The sequence below is a fragment of the Bacillus rossius genome, chromosome 11 (genome assembly GCF_032445375.1).
Source record: "Bacillus rossius redtenbacheri isolate Brsri chromosome 11, Brsri_v3, whole genome shotgun sequence".
Taxonomy (NCBI): Eukaryota; Metazoa; Arthropoda; class Insecta; order Phasmatodea; family Bacillidae; genus Bacillus; species Bacillus rossius.
The window spans coordinates 37,931,900-37,953,225 of record NC_086338.1 but is presented as its reverse complement, the minus strand read 5'-3'; the positions used below and the strand labels follow the sequence as shown (position 1 = coordinate 37,953,225).

At 41.9% G+C, this 21,326-nt stretch overlaps 1 protein-coding gene across 1 annotated transcript in view; it reads left to right on the top strand.

Moving 5' to 3' along the window:
* LOC134536822 (E3 ubiquitin-protein ligase MARCHF6) overlaps positions 1-21,326 on the top strand; it is a 34,330-nt gene that overhangs the window by 5,969 nt on the left and 7,035 nt on the right. The window contains exons 3-6 of the mRNA XM_063376810.1: positions 3,156-3,518; positions 10,491-10,922; positions 16,973-17,248; positions 21,023-21,223. Coding sequence (XP_063232880.1) covers positions 3,156-3,518; positions 10,491-10,922; positions 16,973-17,248; positions 21,023-21,223 — 1,272 coding nt within the window. The remainder of the gene's footprint in view (positions 1-3,155; positions 3,519-10,490; positions 10,923-16,972; positions 17,249-21,022; positions 21,224-21,326) is intronic.

Genomic DNA, 21,326 nt, shown 5'->3' with positions numbered 1-21,326 from the left:
ATAATTAAAATAGGGATAGAAGTGCCAAGAGAAAGTAACTAATTTTTGTGTTTGCAATTCTGTGAACACTCTTTAAACCAAGAATAGTTTGGGTTCTCTTAAGTGCATGTGACATGTCATATCCAGTAAAGTTTTTTCCTTCCTTTTTGCAGAAAATGAAAGAAGAAAAAAATGATTTTGGTTGGTGATAACTTACAGCAAGCTATCAATAAATTTATGAATTTGTCATATTTATTTGTCTAAAACTTTTTGGCACTCATTGATTTTCACATGAAGGCTATTCATTAATACTTGAAATTAAGCACATTTTGAGTAGTTCTGTTTGTGTATTATTAAATTTTTTTCACCTAAAATTGTATTTGAACTTAACACACCTTTCTTTGCTGTATTTACAATTTGTGCCTATCACATAATTTAATGACAACAGTATGCAAAGATAAAGCACAGTTTTTACCATTTCTAAGCCAAAGTGCTCAGGTAAAACGGATTAAACGTTAAATTAAAAAAAAAAAATACAATTACTAGAGTAATTTATTTGCTTTTACTGATAACATGTTGAATTAATGAAATTATTCTTAACAAAAATTTATATATATTTTTAAATTTATGCAGTATGTCCATAAAAGAATGTCCCAGTTATGAATTTTTATAGTATCAACTGTAAGCATTGTAAGTTTTGGTTCAAGTTCATAATTAAAGAGCAATTCAAACAGTTTTAGATAAGCATATTCGAGAGTACTGCTTTGTTGTTTTATCGCTTGCAGCGCCATTTACACAAAACTGCGACTCCTAAGCGTAAAGTGTTTTGTTCTGCAATTTGCTTGGAGTGAATCTAATTTCAGCCCTCCCCATTGGAATCTCTTTGTGTAAGAGTGGTGTAATGTCGAAAGTCCCTGACCGTTGGATTGGTCGTAATGGTTGTGACGACAGAGCTATTTATTATTGGCCTCCATGATCACCTGACATAACGCCATGCAATTTTTTTTCCTTTGACTCTTTATAAAAGATAGTGTCTACGTTCAGTCACTATTTAATGATTTGCCAGATTTGAGACGCACAATTGAAATACTATTGCTTCCATTGCTCCAAAGTGTGGGAAAAATTGGACTTTAGGCAAGGGTGCACATATTGGGCATTTGTAAGAAAAACTAGGTTAGTTTGATGTATGATTTGATTTAAATAGTCTAAATTAAACTCTTATAATACACCTTTAAACTTGGACATTTTTTTATGGACAGCCTGTATTATTTATTGCTTTTGGTATTGGCCAACATAATATACAAACTCACATATGCCATATACACACGAGTAATTTAAACAAAAAAAACTCGGAACCAGCAGTGGTTGTAGACTTTGTAGAGCCCTGGGTTGCTGTCTCATTTACTTTCGTAGGGCCTTTACATTTTGGAAGCTCTCCCCTGGAAAATTTCTAAAATAAACTTATTAAAACATTTTTTTAAGCCAACTGGAACTTAATTTCAACATTGATTTGGCTAATTTTGTTATAAAAAAATAATTTTTTATATATTTTTATTTACATCCATGGGCATAGATATCAGGGGGGCCTTAAGAGGCCCCCTCACAGAGGGGGTCCGCTTGCACTTGCAAAAGCATAACTGTGAAAAGGGTTTGATGACAAAACTATGTTTCATGGAATTTTTTTTTATTATATTTTAAAGTTTTCACCTTATTGCATGCATGTAGGCCAAAATATGGGTGGTATACAACATACGAGCACAGAATCCAGAGATGTGTCGATTAACCCCACATTCAATACTCTTGACTCACGCAGGTCCCCCTTGTGAGTCCTACAGATTTGTGCCCCTGTTTACATCTGCGACATGCACACCAACACTCATTTAAGAGATTGCAAGGGGGTGTTCTATGGATACACATAACAGTAACAACACCAAATAGGAATACAATCATAATCACAAAGGACAAAAATGATGGACATGGACACAAATGAACAGTCAATTGAAAAATCAAACAATCATGCCATACAGGAAAACGTAATTGATATTAATTAACATACATTTATAAATTTTATAGTACATATGTGGGTAGGTACATATTATCTATGAAAAATATACTAAATAGCTATTGGTTATTCAAAATGGGTTATTGGAATCAGAATTCAATTACTAATTAGTTTTATTTACAAGTTGATCAAATCTATTGTAGTTCTTTATTAATTTACGTTCATGTTAAAATTTTAGTGGATGGAGTTAGTGTTAAATAATGAATAGGGGTCTACAATAGAATAAGAAATATTTTACAAGAAAAGTTTAGGCACGGGGTTGCTCGGCTTATCCGGCTGTGTAGCTGCCCCTGCATATTCTTATTTATTTATTTATTTATTTATTTATTTATTTAAATTTGTTACATACCCACCGACAGTCTTGAGACTTTAGGTAGAGGTGGGCATGACACAAAACAGGTAAAAACAAACACTATCACAATAAATAGAGACAGCACAGGATATTTACAAAACTTGAAAACAGAAAAGACATAAATACCTAAAGGACAAGATAACATGACACATTGACATTACTTAGCGAAATAATAATTACATAATTATATAACCTCAGTGAATACATCTACTATACACAAAATTTACAAAAAAAAAATGGCTAATACAAAATATAACATGTGACTAGAGGACAAGTTAAGAGGATAAATTTTTAAGTTTAGACGATTATTATTGTGATTCTTATTTAATCGGTATATGATGTCATTAAAGATATGTAGAGTACAATATGTTTGGTATAAGCGAGAATTAAATTGTGGTATTTTTTAACCCAATGGTTTCCAGGAGATAAGCACAGTTAATTTTAGCGTTAAAACAATTCTCGACGAACAGAGAATCTGAATATACTCTACATGCACCAAGAGGAGTTAATGCAGGTGTAGGAAGGTTTTTTTAAAGTTTTATTAAATTAATTAATTTTGTTTGTATACTTTCTAGTTTATTTGCATTGGCCGACTTGATTATTATTCCAGATTACTGAACAATATTTTAATTTGGGCCTTATTAAGGCAAAATACAGGGATAGAATTGAGTCGGAATTAGTAGCGTAAAAATTAGTAAATTTGATCGTGGCAAGGGTTTTGGATGAAATGGTTCTACTGTGTTCTGATGCTGATATTGGCAGGTGCTGACCCTGCCGCTTGACATGCTGTCGACGGACAACATAGCCTCCGACGTCTTCCACGGCGTGATCGTGGTGACCTGCACGCTGTTTGCGTTCATCTGCCTGGTCTGGCTGCGCGAGCAGATCCTGCACGGTGGCGGGCCCGACTGGCTGGAGGGGGGCGGTGACAACAACCAGCAGCAGCAGCAGCAGCAGCAGCAGCAGCAGCAGCAGCAGCAGCAGCAACCACCGCAGCAGCAGCAGCAGCAGCAGCAGCAGCGGCGCGAGGGGGCAGGGGCGGGCGACCGGCCGGACGAACCGCCCCTCCCGAACAACAACAACGTGCCCGAGCCGGGGCCTCCGGACCAGCTGCCCGCGGACCAGGTACGGAGCCCCCCGGCTCCCGACACCGGGAGAAGCCTACGACTCGCGTAGTTTCGGTTCCCTGCAAGGAATTTCCGAAGATTTTTTGCGTTTCGGTATCAACGCCACTTCAAGCCGCTAAATCAAAAGTTCCCGATGGAAACAAAGCATGTTGTGACTGACCTGACCTAACCTAACCCTTCAATTTTTTTTTTAATTTCAATTTTCTGAGAGAAATCTGAAGTTGCACGAAAGTGGTAGGGAACTGAAACTAGTACGTGAGTTGTAGGCTTCCCCCCGACACCTCCCTATACCATTTACAATACTGTGTACCAAGTTTTTAAAAAAATACTGTCCGAAAATATTGTTTAAACTTTTTAGCAGTAAAATATGACGAGAGAAAAATTTGTAGGCCTAATTTTAATGCAATGTTTTCGTGAACCAATGTTGTGAAACGTTTCCGATGCGAAAAAGGACAGAAAGTAGGTAGTACTTGGCCAAAGAGAGCACAATGCTATATACGTTGCTGGGCTCGTTTTTGTTCTCTCCTCTTTTGTGTGATGATTCGTCCTCCGCCAAAAAAAGTGTGTGAGAGATAGATGAAAGAAAGAAAAAGACAAGTGTGTGAGCATGCACTTGTTTCTGAAAATAGATACAGGTATCCTATACAGTCAGCTGTGAGTGCCTTGAATTTAATATCTGCTACCAGCGCGCTCACATTCCTCCTTGTTCAACCAGCAGCGTAGAGAGTGGTGTTTTGAAACAGTTCCTGCATTTCCCGCAGAGATAGTACTACCTTTTATGAATTTCAGAGATTTTGCATGTTCCAAATGGCAGAATTGTTTGAATAAACTGTAACAGGCACAGGTTTTCTTGATGGTGGGAGTATTTAAACAGTGAGTAATATTTATTGTTGATTACGCTACAGTTACGAGTTGGAAGTTTGAATTACCAAAGAAGTTTCACTTCCATAATGTGTACTGAGTTACTTGTGCTATTATTATTATTATTATTATTATTATTATTATTATTATTATTATTATTATTATTATTAATTTTAACCATAAAACCAAACCTTTTGCAGAAAATTTTATTACTTTAAATGCTCTTCACACGCGCACATACACAAGCACGTGCGCGTGAATGAGATTACCTAAATGTGTGAAACAGGTGGCTTAGAAGTTTTGTAAAGACAATAGTAACAGCCGTATGAGAGCAGAAAAACAGGAATTCATTACAAAAAACAGACTTACCAATTACGATGTACAATCTGTACAAAACAATTATATATCCTGTCCACCTCTATACATATATATAAATGAATTACATGGGTCCACATCTTCCAGATGTTTCTGAGTCTTCTGTGCAGGCTTGCCGTTAACACATTGGCAAAACAAAAGCACAATATGATATAATACTTGACCACCCATAAAACAGCATTATAATAATAACTTACATTGCTTTACAAAGTGTCTTGATTACCTTCATTTAATATAGTGCAGTAAATAAATTTCAGTATGTGCATATATTTTTTTCTCTGCCAACAAATGGGGAAAAAATTTAAACAGAATACAGAAAATTCTCTCTAGTACGTCCCTCTTGTTAACGTACAATCCAATATAACGTATAAAGCCGCTGTTCTCCCTGGAAATGCCATGCAAATTAATAGGCATAATAAATATATAACTTACGTTTTTCAAAGCCCTGAACTGTAATTTCTCGTTAATACGTATCGTTTTGCCGATATTAATACACAAAATATTAAACATTTCTCCTATCATTCACAAATCTATAGCTTTGTTTAACGACAGGTCTTGTGGAAATTGTTTACAGACGTTTTCTTTATTTCGTTGAGTAAAATGGCAGTTGCAGTGCTGGTAACAGTGCGGATAGAAATTTCATTCGTATAAAAAAAATGTACTTTTTTTGTGTGATTGGTGTAGTAACATAACATTTATGCGGAATAATCAAGAGTTATAAATAAAAAACGCTTAACTGTTTCGATTAAGGAAAAAAGATTTCATTATAATATTTATCCTACAAAATGCGTATTTTCGCGTTTGAATTTGTAGCAATGGATATTGGCCGATGGCGGCCATATCTGGCTAGGTACATAAAACGTGGATTATGCGATGGCCAACGACTACTAATGCGTTTTTTGTTACAGTTTGTTTTCTGTTACGATGACCTAACCTATAATTTGTTTGTAAACATCATTTCAGATTGACATCTTTCGCAATCGTACACAAATGTAATAGGTATACAACATTTATTTAACAGATCTAGTGGCACACGGTTTCCGACGCTAGTGAACATTTTGTGACGTTTCGTGAAGCTTGTTTAATGGCGACTTGACAACGTGAATAACTAGTTTATATGTTTATATTTAGTGTATTACGGCAGCATATGTAGGTACGTAGTGATGGTTCGAATCCGAATCTCGAATCCGAATCCCAAACAGTATCTCGAATCCACCGCTCGAATCTGAATCCAGTTCTCAAGGGTTAATTATAAAATAATTTATAAGTTAAAAAAAAATTAAACATTATGCAGAATTATGTGGTGGTCCCATCTCCTTTTCTCTCGTTCTCTCACCGATGTCTCTCTTGGGTGAGAGCCAGGTATCGGGTGGAGAAGGTCCAAGCTGCTGGTCTTGCGGCAGGATTCGCAGTTGGCTGGTGAAGGCGAATAGCTAATGGGGTGAGGGATAGGGACTAAACTATTCATTGAAAATAATGTCGGTATTTTACACGGAACTTTTATTGACCTGAATTGTCCAAACAGTTCAATTGGTCGCCTGCGTCGCTTTCACAACATACACTGGATTGATACACGGTACACCTTATCGTCCAGAAAGGGGGGGGGGGGGGGAAGGGAGACAAATTCCCTAGGCCGAGATAGGTCCTCGGATGGCCTGACTCGCGAAGGAGGGGTGCGAGCAGCAGAAAACGGATAGCCAGTCGTTCTGCTGCTCCCCCTATGACCGTCCTATGGCCAGTGGGCGGAATCCAGCCTCACTGGCCGTCGGGCCGATCAACTGCTTTTCAGGTGGATGACCTTGCCTTTATATAAGGAGAAATGCGTGGGAGCGAAGAAAAAGAAGGGAGGGGCGAACTAACTCCTCTTTGGAAGGGATGAGATGCGCGCGCATGAATCTCGCCGAAATTTCCCTGCCCTGGTGGTGGTAGTATAAACTAGATATTAATAATTAAAAAGAAAAGATAAACTTGACATAAATAATTATATTTTCATACATATATACAGCGAAACCCCTTATTTACGTTACCGTTATTTACGTTTTCCCGTTATTTGCACTATATTCTTCAGGTCCCGTTTGGTTCCCATATAGTCCAATACAATACTTTCCCGCGAATTACGTCTCAAAAATCGAATCAATCCCGCTATTTACGTCACGTAACAACCATAAACAACCAGAAAATACCGTGGAGCTAGTAGGCAATGAACATTTTAAATAGCAAAATATACATATTTTATAACATGAAAAGTTGCTTTTATTTCTAAACATGTAATAATTTAAGCCTAGGCGTGTAAAAGTACGAGTAATTATAGCAGGAGACAATCTAAAATGCACGAGGGAAAAACGTAAACTCATGAATGTACAAACATGGCTGCTTGTAAGTTCTGATACTGTATTTATGTCACAACTTAGCCGAAATACTGGTACGAGACATAAACTTCACAAGATAAAATGAGCGGTGTCTTGGTAACTGTTTTATACGTCTTTTATAATTTGGGAAGTATTGTACAGTTGACGCCATATTTTTTAAACTAACCATTTATTTCTGGGGATCGTAAATAATTAATTATTGGTATCAAGACATCATGATAAACGTAAACTTGAACATGTCACGGCAGCGAGAAAACTGGTGCGTATACCAATAAATTGGTATTAGAACTGGATAAAATTGGTACACGGGAGGTGGAGCTTATATTTTTTTCCGCTAAGCTCGCATCTATTGGTTGGCGGCTGATGGCGTCATGAGTCTGGGCGGAGCATAGAGTGCGCATGCGCCGCCGCGTCGTTACAGCAGCTGACCAAGTACAATGACCTTTCTCCGCGTTTGGCGCGCTATTGACGGTAAATATTCATCAATTTGCGGCCTTTTCTTAAAAATTTTTTTACTGTGAGCAATGTGTATGTAGCCCGTATTTGTTATAAACCCTGCCGGTTGCAACTGTATTTATAATTTGGAGAGGCAAATAATCTCCTTGAACAGCTAAAAAAGCAAGCAGAAGAAAATTTCAAATTTATTTTTTAGGAAGTAATCAGAAAAACATTTTGGCTTTCATTCTTTTTTTATTTTTGTCAAATGTGGTAAATTAATAATTGATTAAATGCTAAAGTAAAATTTGCTGTTAGTGTGTTTGTACCTGCATTGTAGTATGTGCTATTAAACAAAAGGAAAAAAATTCTAAATAAGGTAAACTGTACTCCTTTTTATACTTTTCCCTTTATTTACACTTTCCCGCTTTTTACACTTTTTTACTTTGTCCCCATGAAAAGTGCAAATAAGGGGTTTTGCTGTATTCAATCCTATGTATTAAAAAGTATTTAAACTTGCTTTCACAACTTTATTAGTTAAATTTATACTTTTATAAAATATAAATACAGTTGGTAGTTCGCCGGTCACAAGATGGCGTCACAATGTACATGTTTAGCTGTGGCGAAAGAAAAATATCCGTTTGTGTACATAACTCGTTCATATTTACTTTTATATTCTGAAGTGCATTAATATGTGTGGTTATAGCGACGTAAAAAAATAAAGGGCGAAGATGGTTAGTTGCTTTAATGAATTATTCTATTGTTCGTCGCTTTGTTTATAACCTACGACGTCGCACAGATTCGTCGCCGCATATTACGTGAGTAGGCCTATTGCCGAAATACATTTTTCCCTGAATTGCTTCTGAACTTATTAAAACTATTTTTGGGTTTAGTTATTACGTAAAGTAACGTGATATTTAATATAGGAAGGGCGGGCAGGCGTCAATTATTTAACCCTTTAAATTTTTATTTTAAAAAAAAGAAGGATTTTGACACGGTCTGGATCAAGACGATTCCGTTTTTGGTCACACATGTTTCCTGCAGTGCTGAACAAACGTTCAGAGAACACTGTCAAAGGTGATGAACACAAATTTTTTTTTTGGACAGTTTATGTAGCCTGGGTGAACACGCATACTGAGTTTTCCAGTATTCGAGAATGTTTATTTCTGGGTTAACTGTAGGATCACGTAAGAATCTGGTCACTTCATCAATTGCTGTAGAATCCGACTTGGTGGATTTAAGGCATTCAGGCATTATCTGTGAGTACAGTGATTCATGTATCCACGGAAATCGGAAAACGAAATTCAACATCCGACGGAACAATATTTTGTAGTTACCAACTTGACATTTCTTTAAAGTCCCAAATGAAGGTAAACACTTTCCTCAAATATTTAATGGAAACTGAAAGGTGCCATCTTGGCTTCAATGGTTTTAGGCCATAAGAAATATTGTCGTGCGTCTTTTAAAATTAAGCCTCACTAAAGCATAGTGATTAATATGCCCGAAGTTAAAAGTGACTGGGTGTTTTCTCTAGTTTACCCATTTAAATTTTTTATATTAATATTAGTTATTTTTTTATGTTGCTCAAAATGATTGGCTAACAAATTCATTGGTTGGCCATCATGGAATTCTCAGATAATACATATTTTAACGTTGGTAGTCTACACAAACCAAACTTGGTCCTAAAAAAATTCATAAATAGAACGTGTATCAGAATATTTAAAATTGAATCACGATTAAAATAATAATTGTATAATGTATTAATTTTTGTCATTCATTATTTCATTGTTATTACTACATGTGCGACCGTAACTTGTGATGAAAGTCGGCATTATTGTTGTCTAGATCCTAAATGTGTTTTATTTTATTTTTTAGCATATTCTGAGAATACATATGTGATTTATGCCTTATTTAATGCCAATGTAGTGACAATGCATCCATGTTCATGAATATAAAGTAAGTTTCCCAAATCAGTACATGCTTCATAATTTTTTTTATATAATAACAAATTAAAAGTACAATACAGTAGAACCTCGTTAATCAGTGATGCGCTAATTCGGGAATCGGATAATCCGGGACTATTTTTAAAAGAGAAGAAAAAAAAAGAAGTAAAAATTGTCAGCGCTTAAAATTAACGTCACGCGGCCGGCCGGCAAACACTACAAGCTCTGCAACGCTGTTTGTACCGACCCTTTGTGTCGCCCCCCTTTCAGCTGTCACATTTGTCACTCTTTAAACTTGAGGGGGATGTCCTGACTTCTGCTTCCCGTCTCCCTTTGTTTGTTTCCACCCGCCAATGCAAGGCAGGCGCCTGGCGAGTGATGTGTCTGGCTGGCATTCGGCTGTACGTGGCGGAGGGGGGGGGGGGGGGGGTGCAAGGTCAGCACGATCTTATCTTTCTCTCTTCGGCTGTTGTAAATGACCATGAACTAATGGCTAGGCAGTGCTGTATTTTTTTAAGCCGAGACACTAATTCGAAGACGGACGGCCCTTACCGTGAACGGCCTTAACCCAGCTGCACGCCGGTGTCTGAGAAGCTTGACAAGACCTTCCGGGCTTTTAATCGCTAGTCCGTGAAATTCGGTAATCTGTGAATATCTCGGTCCTGACCATCACGTATTAACGAGGTTCTACTGTACCTCAATAGGATGTGTTGCAAGGAAAACGTAAACAGGCCAAGTAAATTGTAAGCATTTAAGTTTTTAAAGTACTACATTTACATCAATATTTTTCCTCGAATCCCGAATCTTTTCCCTCGAATTTCGAATCTTTCGAATACTAGAGATTCGGTGGGATTCGAGGATTCACCAGCCCATCCCTAGAGGTAGGCCTACCCGTAGAAGTTATGAGTAGTGTGGGTATCAGCATTGCAAAAAAAAACTAGAGATTCTTACAGCTGCCGGTACTGACGAGAGATGCGCTGCGGGCAGGAGGAGGCCGGGGCGGGGCCCGACCCCCTGGAGAACGAGCCGGACGCGGGCGGCGGGGTTCCCGCGGGGGCCGGCGACGAGGCCAACTGGAACCCCATGGAGTGGGACCGCGCGGCGGAGGACCTGACCTGGGAGCGGCTGCTGGGGCTGGACGGCTCGCTGGTGTTCCTGGAGCACGTGTTCTGGGTGGTGTCGCTCAACACCCTGTTCGTGCTGGTGTTCGCCTTCTGCCCCTACCACGTGGGCCACGTGGCGGTGGCGGGCCTGGGGCTGCGCGAGCTGGCCGCCGCGTCCCACTTCGAGGGGCTGGTGACCACGCTGTGCGGCTACTGCGCGGCGGGGCTGTGCCTGGCGCTGCTGCACGCAGCGGCTGCCGTGTTCGACCTGCGCCGGTCGCGCCGCGTCCTCGGCCTCTGCTACGTCGTCGTCAAGGTCCGTCTCGCCACGCTACGAGTTCATTTTGGATTGAAATAAATGAAGAAGAAAAAATACAGGGTTCCCACGCTCCTTGAAAGTCCTTGAAAAGTGCTTGTAATGGTTTGAAGTAATCAAGGGCCCTTAAAAGTGCTTGAAAAAAACATTTAGGTGCTTAAAAGTGCTTGATAAAAATTTTACGCTGTTTACAAGAGTTATAATTACGTTGCATTTATTTGGGACAAGTTAAAAGTGGGGCACCGCAATTTAATTTTACGATATTTATGGTACGTTCGAATATTTTCACATAGATTAATGCCCTGTTTTTCGACGGCATACGGTAAGATATCTTCTATGTACTATTTTTACCGGCAGTTATGGTGTCATCAATGTTTTTGTTCTGATAAAAGTTCGGTATAATGTTAAACTCAGCCAGTTTGAAATGTTTCTGTTCCTCAGATAAGCTTTTATCTTTCTGTTTGTAAGTAATAGACAGAGAAAAAAAAAATTCTGCACGTGTTCAAAATATACGTACTAAAATTTTCATAATATTTGGGTCCTTGAAATTTTTGAAAAAGTCCTTGAATGTGCTCGATAAGTGCTTGAATTTTTTTAGCTAAAAGGAGTGGGAACCATGTAAATAGTTATCTTGGATATAATATTGAAACACAAAAACTATTTAAAAAAATGTATAAACTATACAGTGTTTGGTGTTATCGCATAATCGCCACACATTTTATGCTAAAATGAAGTTTGAAAAGTGGAGGTGTGACTTTAAATGTGAAAAAAAACCATTTTCGTTAGGTAAAGTTATAAAAACAAAACCTATTCATAGAAAGTACATTTATTTAAAAGTTAGTGTATACAAAAGCACGCCATACAATTTAAATTAGTAAGTCATGTAACATAGTTCAACTTTAAATAGAAAAAAAACCAAAACCGTGACTCGAGCTTGAGCCAGAACTAATGCTAAACTATTGTCGTAGTACACACCATGAAAGAGTGCAGGCTATCAAATGTATATTTAACTTGGCAGTAGACAGCGTGCATGTTGCATGCAATTGGTGAGCTATTGATATCGATATTCGACTGCGTGCACACGCTGTGCATGGGAGTCAACATAACCAAACATGAATGATGTCGACTAGCGCCAGCCACATTTTTATAAGCGGTACACAGCAGCGATGATGAAGAACAGATAGTTCATAACTAGGCCTTTGCGAATATTCAATTTTTGAATATGAATAATAAACTCTTCATATTCAAAACGACCTTGAATTCTAACACTTTAAAATAACAAATATTAGACACAGCATACTTATGAGTTTGTCTTATACCAAAGTTCACTGTTGAGATTGTCATTTCTGCAATATAAATGCCCTTTTTTGATGTTTTAATGGATTTCATAATCAAAACCATGTGACTTTTTAAACATGTAACAAGTATTCAAATTTTTTTTATTACTGTCTCGCTAAACAGTAACGGAAAAATCATGTGGACGATTCAAAACACAGCTTGAAAACAAATTATTATTTTTATTCATTTCGTCACATGCACCAGAAGCAGGAAAAAAAATAACAAAATGTCAACTAAACCACCACAAAAATATAGTAGGTGTTGGCATTCCTGCTAACTTTCTTATTCATTTGGGAATGTTGAGTTTATTTACTACTGTCAAGCTACCGCAGCATGTTGATGTAAATTAAGACTGGTAACTATAATTTCTCAGGATAAACCTGCTTTGTAGTACACGTTAATATGAATATATTGATAGATTAGGAATGACAACATTAAAATTTGGTAAAAAAAAAACCAACCACTTTGAATCACTAGATATTAACAGATGTGCATGTAAATATTTACAATTTTTATTTTGATAGTTGACCTGGGGATGTGAATACCGTGTTTTCTCGCATAGTCGTTGCACATTTTATTCTAAAATCAAGTTTGAAAAGTAGGGGTGCGATGATTATGCGGGAAAAAAAATTTTTTGTTAGGTAAAGTTATTCATAAAAACAAAACCTGTTCATGGAAAGTACGTTTATTTAAAAAAACGTGGAGCATACAAGAGCACGCCAAACAATCTATATTAATAATTCATTAAACAAAAACCTTTCTTCAACTTTAAATAGAAAAACCAAAACTCTATCGCGAACGCAAGCCACTTGAATCTGACGTGAACTAACATGTCGTAGTACATACTTGCCACGAAAGAATGCGGGTTATCAAATGTAGTTAACTCGGCAGTTGACAGAGAGCGCGCGATGCATCCAATCTGCGAGATATACGCACGCTCTACAGTCAAACCTCTATCTATCGAACTCGAATGTATCGATTGTCCGTGTTTATCGTATACTTTCTACGGTCCCGGCAAAATTGCCATACAACTAAGGTTAAAAAAGTCCGTTTGTACCGATGTTCGAATTATCGTTTTGTTTGCATTGATCGTACAAAATATGTGGTCCCGTCACTATAAATTATAATAGATGATTGTTTAACCATAAAGATTTTGCAGAAATAACCATTTCTTAGAAAGAAACCATCATAAAAACAGTAACGATAGTATACAGTAGTAAAAATCACCTTAAATCTGCAGCCAAGTAATGGAGCACATAAATATGAAGGAAAGACAAATGAACAACAACTTACGAAGAAATATGGATGATGTACCATAACTACAGTACAAACCCAATTGTTATCCTAAGATAATTACCATAAAAAGAACTAAAGATTCTTTGTCGATACCATAATTACTACAGAAGCACGATAGCTACCACATTTGCACTACAGTTACCGTAACAACCAAGATGTATATTTACCGTGATGGTAAAGTATTTATTTATGGCATATTAAAATTAAAGAACATTATTTAAAAAAAGGATGTTAAATTTTTATATGTACGTTTGGCACATGTTGCGAAGAAATAATGCGATCTGGAAGAATGCAGTACTACTACGAAAAGTGAAAAGGGTACTCGTGGATTTTTAGGTTATGGCAGTCTCTTTTGTTTTTCAGTAATATCGGCCGAAAATTAACAAGCTATCGGAAGTCGGCAATAATGCCGATTCAACTAAATATTGGCAAAATCGGCTTCTTCAGTACAGCTCTACATTTGATGACAAGAGTAAGCATATTTCAGACTTCAGGATATTGAAAAAGACTTTATTTTCCATGTAGATTTATTGTGCGTATGTTTTTTTTGCAAGTGTAAATTGAATTAAGTAAAATACTTCCATTTTTATTTATTTTTCAACTGATTTAACTTTAATGACAAGTAACTGATATATTTCTGACACTAATTTTGAGGTTGAAATATTATTTTTTAAAAATTCTTAGAGTGAAGTCCACATCTATTGAATGTCCGCATCTACTGAATTTTTTTGTTGGTCCCCTGAAAAACGATAGATAGAGGTTTGACTGTATATGGGAAGCATCATGACCAAACATGAATGATGCGCTGGCTACATTTTTATAAGCGGTACGCCGCGGCAACGCAGACAATCAGATAAAGGAAATAACGTTTAAAAAAGTCTTTAAAAGAAATTTTCATGTCAGACAACTTCGTATTTCCGTTAAATAAATAAGTGGTAATGACCAAAATTAAATTATAGATTTATACTTTAAAATACATCGTTTTATACGGAAAATATACCTACACCGCGGCGACGCAGACAATCAGATAAAGGAAATAACGTTTAGAAACATCTTTATTAGAAAATAGGGCTGTGCGAAGCTTTGAGTAATCGAAGTCGAATCGAAGATATTTTTTTCCTTCGACTTTGGCTTCGACAAAAATAAACTTCGAGTGGAAAAGTCGAAGATTTTTTGCCAGAAACGTTTGGCCCACTATTTGTATCAATATGTATATACTGCCAAAATATATTTGCGGCGGGTAATTTCCCGATTATGTATACAGCAAATTCTCTCTAGTACGTCCCTCTTGTTAACGTACAATCCAATATAACGTATAAAGCCGCCGGTCTCTTGAAATGCCATGCAAATTAATAGGCATAATGAATATATAACGTACGTTTTTCAAAGCCCTGGACGGTAATTTCTCGTTAATACGTATTGTTTTGCCGATATTAATACACAAAATATTAAACATTTTCTCATTTCATTCTCAATTCTATAGCTTTGTTTAACGACACGTCTTGTGAAAATTGTTTACAGACGTCTTTATTTCGTTGAGTAAAATGGCAGTTGCAGTGCTGGTAACCGTGCGGATAGAAAATTAATTCGTATAAAAAAAAATGTCCGTTTTTTGTGTGATTGGTGTAACAACATAACATTTATGCGGAATAATCAACAGTTATAAATAAAAAACGCTTAACTTTTTCAATTAAGAAAAAAACGATTCAATTATAATATTTATCCTACAAAATGCGTATTTTCGCGTTTGAATTTGTAGCAATGGATATTGGTCGATGGCGGCCATATCTGGCTAGATACATAAAACGTGGATTATATGATGGCCAACGACTACTAACGCGTTTTTGTTACCGTTTGTTTTCTGTTACGATGACCTAACCTATAATTTGTTTATAAACATCATTTCAGATTGACATCTTTCGCAATCGTACACAAATGTAATAGGTATACAACATTTATTTAACAGATCTAGTGGCATGTTTCCGACGCTAGTGAACATTTTGTGACGTTTCGTGAAGCATGTTTAATGGCGACGCGATATTACGACGTGGATAACCTGTTTATATTTTTAATATTAAGTGTATTAGGGCAGCATATGTAAGTAGGCCTACCCGTAGAAGTTATGAGTACCCAAAAGCGTGTGGGTATCATCATTGCAAAAAACTAGAGATTCTTACAGCTGTTGACAACTGCAAGAAAAAGTGTGATGTTGCAAAACGCTTTAATATTGCACCTACAACTCTGTCCACAATAGTAAAAGACAGAGCAAAAATTGAAGAAAATGCTGCAAAACTGCACCAGAAGAGGAAAAGATATAGCAAATGTATCGATAGTGACTTTGACAAAAATCTTTTTTATTGGATTGTGCATGCACGCTCTAATAACAGACCCATCTTGGGCACAGCACTGCAAGAAAAAGCACGAATGGAGGCACTAAGGCTTGGAATTGACAATTTTCAAGCCTCAAATGGCTGGCTCACACGTTTCAAAGCCAGGTGGAATTTAACTTTACTAATGAAAACCAGATGAATGAATTTTACAAATTTTAAATAAATGAAAAGTACTTATTTTTCCTGTGGATTAAGACATTTAACAGGATACTTATGTAGTATACATTTTTTGAAGATGTTTGGTACAATGGAATTTTCTTTAGAGTATATAATCATGATGAAACATAATTTTGTAACAATTTTTTAATATTAAAAATTATGTTATTTCAAATCCTTCGACTTCGATTTTCCTTCGACATTCCTTCGCACAATATAAGCTTCGCTTCGACTTCGCTTCACATTTAAAAAGAGACCTTCGCACATGCCTATTAGAAAATTTACACGTGAGACAACTTCGTATTTTTCCGTTAATTAATTAAGTGGTAATGACCAAATAAATATTAGATTACTACTTTAAAATACATCGTTTTATACGGAAAAGATACCTACACAAAGCGCTCGGCATCTACTAGCGGGACCAAAAACATCATGCGAGTTTACGCGAGAAAGTTTTTTTATCCCAATTTTGATGGCCTAAAATATGGGTGCGACGATCATGCGATAAAAGAGGGTAGTATATTAATTGTCATTCGTAACTATTTGTGTTTACGGATGTTCGCAAACTTCTAATAGAACCACAGATGAAGAAGAAGCACTTCTTAGTGAAATTGTTGCCGGTCATAAACAAAATACTGCCTAGAGAACTCAAAATTTCGAATGAGCTATCGATCGTGGTAGCTTAAGCTTTCGGCATCTAGGTGCTTGCATTCACGTAATTTTGTATTGTGAAACTGCGCAAAACATTAACCTTATGTTGTCACGGTCAAGTTTCTCCTGTGCAACGCAGTTGTCTTCAGTTATCTGACATAAATCCTCTTGTTGAGCGGTATTGGCCAGCGACCCGACTGGACGCTGTGTCGCCCGCAGGTATCGTTGCTGTCGGTGGTGGAGATCGGAGTCCTGCCGCTCATCTGCGGCTGGTGGCTGGACATCTGCTCCCTGTCCATGTTCGACGCCACCCTGCGAGACCGCGAGTCCAGCTTCCGCGCCGCCCCGGGCACCTCCATGTTCATCCACTGGCTGGTCGGCATGGTGTACGTGTACTACTTCGCCTCGTTCGTGTTCCTGCTGCGCGAGGTGCTGCGGCCGGGCGTCCTCTGGTTCCTCCGCAACCTCAACGACCCGGACTTCAGTCCCATCCAGGTGAGTGGTTTACTGTCGCCTGAAAAAAAATTATTTTGTTACAAAATTTAGTCTACAACAAATTGTCCTTGCGGCGTGTGTTTGCTGCATCCGTTAGAGAAAATTTTCTCCGATTTCTGTATGTTGAAATCTTCGTAAAACGAATAATTGACTTATTTAGTGATGTTATTTTTCTACAGGAGTTTGTGCTTTAGGTCTATGTTGAGATAATAACTCGCCTGTTTCTATGGAAATGTAGGTCTAGAGAATCCTGCCTTTTGGGGGGGGGGGGGGGGTTTCTCAGAGTTACCCTGTTTTTCCCCCCACCACCACATTAATTGTTGCTCCACGCCTATCTCATCACATTTTATCCTGTTTTTTTTTTTAACTGGCAATGTCAAGTTGGTCCCTAAGGTATGGCCTGTGAGTCTTTGAAGTACAGTAACACCTGTTTAAGATGATCTGAATGAAGTCTCTTCCCTGTCTAAAATGTCATAATAATAACTCAACAGAAGTTTTCGTTATCATTTACTTAAACATCCATCTTTTATTACATTTTGGGGTTATTAGATTTTCCCATTTAATAAGCACCAAATAAACACAAAAAAAAATTATTTATCTGCAGGGCGGGTTGTTGCAGCAGAGGTGCAGAGTGGCGGGGCGGGTTGTTGCAGCAGAGGTGCAGAGTGGCGGGGCAGGTTGTTGCAGCAGAGGTGCAGAAAGGCGGGGCAGGTTGTTGCAGCAGAGGTGCAGAGTGGCGGGGCAGGTTGTTGCAGCAGAGGTGCAGAGTGGCGGGGCGGGTTGTTGCAGCAGAGGTGCAGAGTGGCGGGGCGGGTTGTTGCAACAGAGGTGCAGAGTGGCGGGGCGGGTGGTTGCAACAGAGGTGCAGAGTGGCGGGGCGGGTTGTTGCAACAGAGGTGCAGAGTGGCGGGGCGGGTTGTTGCAGCTTAGGTGCAGAGTGGCGGGGCGGGTTGTTGCAGCAGAGGTGCAGAGTGGCGGGGCGGGTTGTTGCAGCAGAGGTGCAGAGTGGCGGGGCGGGTTGTTGCAGCAGAGGTGCAGAGTGGCGGGGCGGGTTGTTGCAGCAGAGGTGCAGAGTGGCGGGGCGGGTGGTTGCAACAGAGGTGCAGAGTGGCGGGGCGGGTGGTTGCAGCAGAGGTGCAGAGTGGCGGGGCGGGTTGTTGCAGCAGAGGTGCAGAGTGGCGGGGCGGGTGGTTGCAGCAGAGGTGCAGAGTGGCGGGGCGGGTGGTTGCAGCAGAGGTGCAGAGTGGCGGGGCGGGTTGTTGCAGCAGAGGTGCAGAGTGGCGGGGCGGGTTGTTGCAGCAGAGGTGCAGAGTGGCGGGGCGGGTGGTTGCAACAGAGGTGCAGAGTGGCGGGGCGGGTGGTTGCAACAGAGGTGCAGAGTGGCGGGGCGGGTGGTTGCAGCAGAGGTGCAGAGTGGCGGGGCGGGTTGTTGCAACAGAGGTGCAGAGTGGCGGGGCGGGTTGTTGCAGCAGAGGTGCAGAGTGGCGGGGCGGGTTGTTGCAGCAGAGGTGCAGAGTGACGGGGCGGGTTGTTGCAGCAGAGGTGCAGAGTGGCGGGGCGGGTGGTTGCAGCAGAGGTGCAGAGTGGCGGGGCGGGTGGTTGCAGCAGAGGTGCAGAGTGGCGGGGCGGGTTGTTGCAACAGAGGTGCAGAGTGGCAAGCGGGTTGTTGCAGCAGAGGTGCAGAGTGGCGGGGCGGGTTGTTGCAGCAGAGGTGCAGAGTGGCGGGGCGGGTTGTTGCAGCAGAGGTGCAGAGTGGCGGGGCGGGTTGTTGCAGCAGAGGTGCAGAGTGGCGGGGCGGGTGGTTGCAACAGAGGTGCAGAGTGGCGGGGCGGGTGGTTGCAGCAGAGGTGCAGAGTGGCGGGGCGGGTTGTTGCAACAGAGGTGCAGAGTGGCGGGGCGGGTTGTTGCAGCAGAGGTGCAGAGTGGCGGGGCGGGTTGTTGCAGCAGAGGTGCAGAGTGGCGGGGCGGGTTGTTGCAGCAGAGGTGCAGAGTGGCGGGGCGGGTTGTTGCAGCAGAGGTGCAGAGTGGCGGGGCGGGTTGTTGCAGCAGAGGTGCAGAGTGGCGGGGCGGGTTGTTGCAGCAGAGGTGCAGAGTGGCGGGGCGGGTGGTTGCAACAGAGGTGCAGAGTGGCGGGGCGGGTGGTTGCAGCAGAGGTGCAGAGTGGCGGGGCGGGTTGTTGCAGCAGAGGTGCAGAGTTGCGGGGCGGGTGGTTGCAACAGAGGTGCAGAGTGGCGGGGCGGGTTGTTGCAGCAGAGGTGCAGAGTTGCGGGGCGGGTGGTTGCAAAGAGGTGCGGAGTGGCGGGGCGGGTTGTTGCAGCAGAGGTGCAGAGTGGCGGGGCGGGTTGTTGCAGCAGAGTTGCGGGGCGGGTGGTTGCAACAGAGGTGCAGAGTAGCGGGGCGGGTTGTTGCAGCAGAGGTGCAGAGTGGCGGGGCGGGTTGTTGCAGCAGAGGTGCAGAGTGGCGGGGCGGGTTGTTGCAGCAGAGGTGCAGAGTGGCGGGGCGGGTTGTTGCAGCAGAGGTGCAGAGTGGCGGGGCGGATTGTTGCAGCAGAGGTGCAGAGTGGCGGGGCGGGTTGTTGCAGCAGAGGTGCAGAGTGGCGGGGCAGGTTGTTGCAGCAGAGGTGCAGAGTGGCGGGGCAGGTTGTTGCAGCAGAGGTGCAGAGTGGCGGGGCGGGTTGTTGCAGCAGAGGTGCAGAGTGGCGGGGCAGGTTGTTGCAGCAGAGGTGCAGAGTGGCGGGGCAGGTTGTTGCAGCAGAGGTGCAGAGTGGCGGGGCAGGTTGTTGCAGCAGAGGTGCAGAGTGGCGGGACAGGTTGTTGCAGCAGAGGTGCAGAGTGGCGGGGAGGGTTGTTGCAGCAGAGGTGCAGAGTGGCAGGGCGGGTTGTTGCAGCAGAGGTGCAGAGTGGCAGGGCGGGTTGTTGCAGCAGAGGTGCAGAGTGGCGGGGCAGGTTGTTGCAGCAGAGGTGCAGAGTGGCGGGGCGGGTTGTTGCAGCAGAGGTGCAGAGTGGCGGGGCAGGTTGTTGCAGCAGAGGTGCAGAGTGGCGGGGCGGGTTGTTGCAGCAGAGGTGCAGAGTGGCGGGGCGGGTTGTTGCAGCAGAGGTGCAGAGTGGCGGGGCGGGTTGTTGTAGCAGAGGTGCAGAGTGGCGGGGCAGGTTGTTGCAGCAGAGGTGCAGAGTGGCGGGGCGGGTTGTTGCAGCAGAGGTGCAGAGTGGCGGGGCGGGTTGTTGCAGCAGAGGTGCAGAGTGGCAGGGCGGGTTGTTGCAGCAGAGGTGCAGAGTGGCGGGGCGGGTTGTTGCAGCAGAGGTGCAGAGTGGCGGGGCGGGTTGTTGCAGCAGAGGTGCAGAGTGGCGGGGCGGGTTGTTGCAGCAGAGGTGCAGAGTGGCGGGGCGGGTTGTTGCAGCAGAGGTGCAGAGTGGCGGGGCGGGTTGTTGCAGCAGAGGTGCAGAGTGGCGGGGCGGGTTGTTGCAGCAGAGGTGCAGAGTGGCGGGGCGGGTTGTTGCAGCAGAGGTGCAGAGTGGCGGGGCGGGTTGTTGCAGCAGAGGTGCAGAGTGGCGGGGCGGGTTGTTGCAGCAGAGGTGCAGAGTGGCGGGGCGGGTTGTTGCAGCAGAGGTGCAGAGTGGCGGGGCGGGTTGTTGCAGCAGAGGTGCAGAGTGGCGGGGCGGGTTGTTGCAGCAGAGGTGCAGAGTGGTGGGGCGGGTTGTTGCAGCAGAGGTGCAGAAGAGTTGCGGGGCAGGTGGTTGCAACAGAGGTGCAGAGTGGCGTGGCGGGTTGTTGCAGGAGATGATCCACCTGCCGATAGTGCGCCACGTGCGCAGACTGCTGGCGTCGGCGGTGATCTTCGGCACGGCGGTGATGCTGATGCTGTGGCTGCCCGTGCAGATACTGCGTGCGGCGTGGCCCAGCTTCCTGCCGTACACTGTCGCGCTGCAGAGCGAGGCCCAGGTCAACGAGCTGTCTCTTGAACTCTTGCTGCTGCAGGTAGGCTCGCCGTGGAAGTCCAGGGCTGCATTTCTTCTGAAACTTGGATCACAACACCCCAAAAATTAGTTGCTCAAATCCATAGCACATTACTTATATTTGT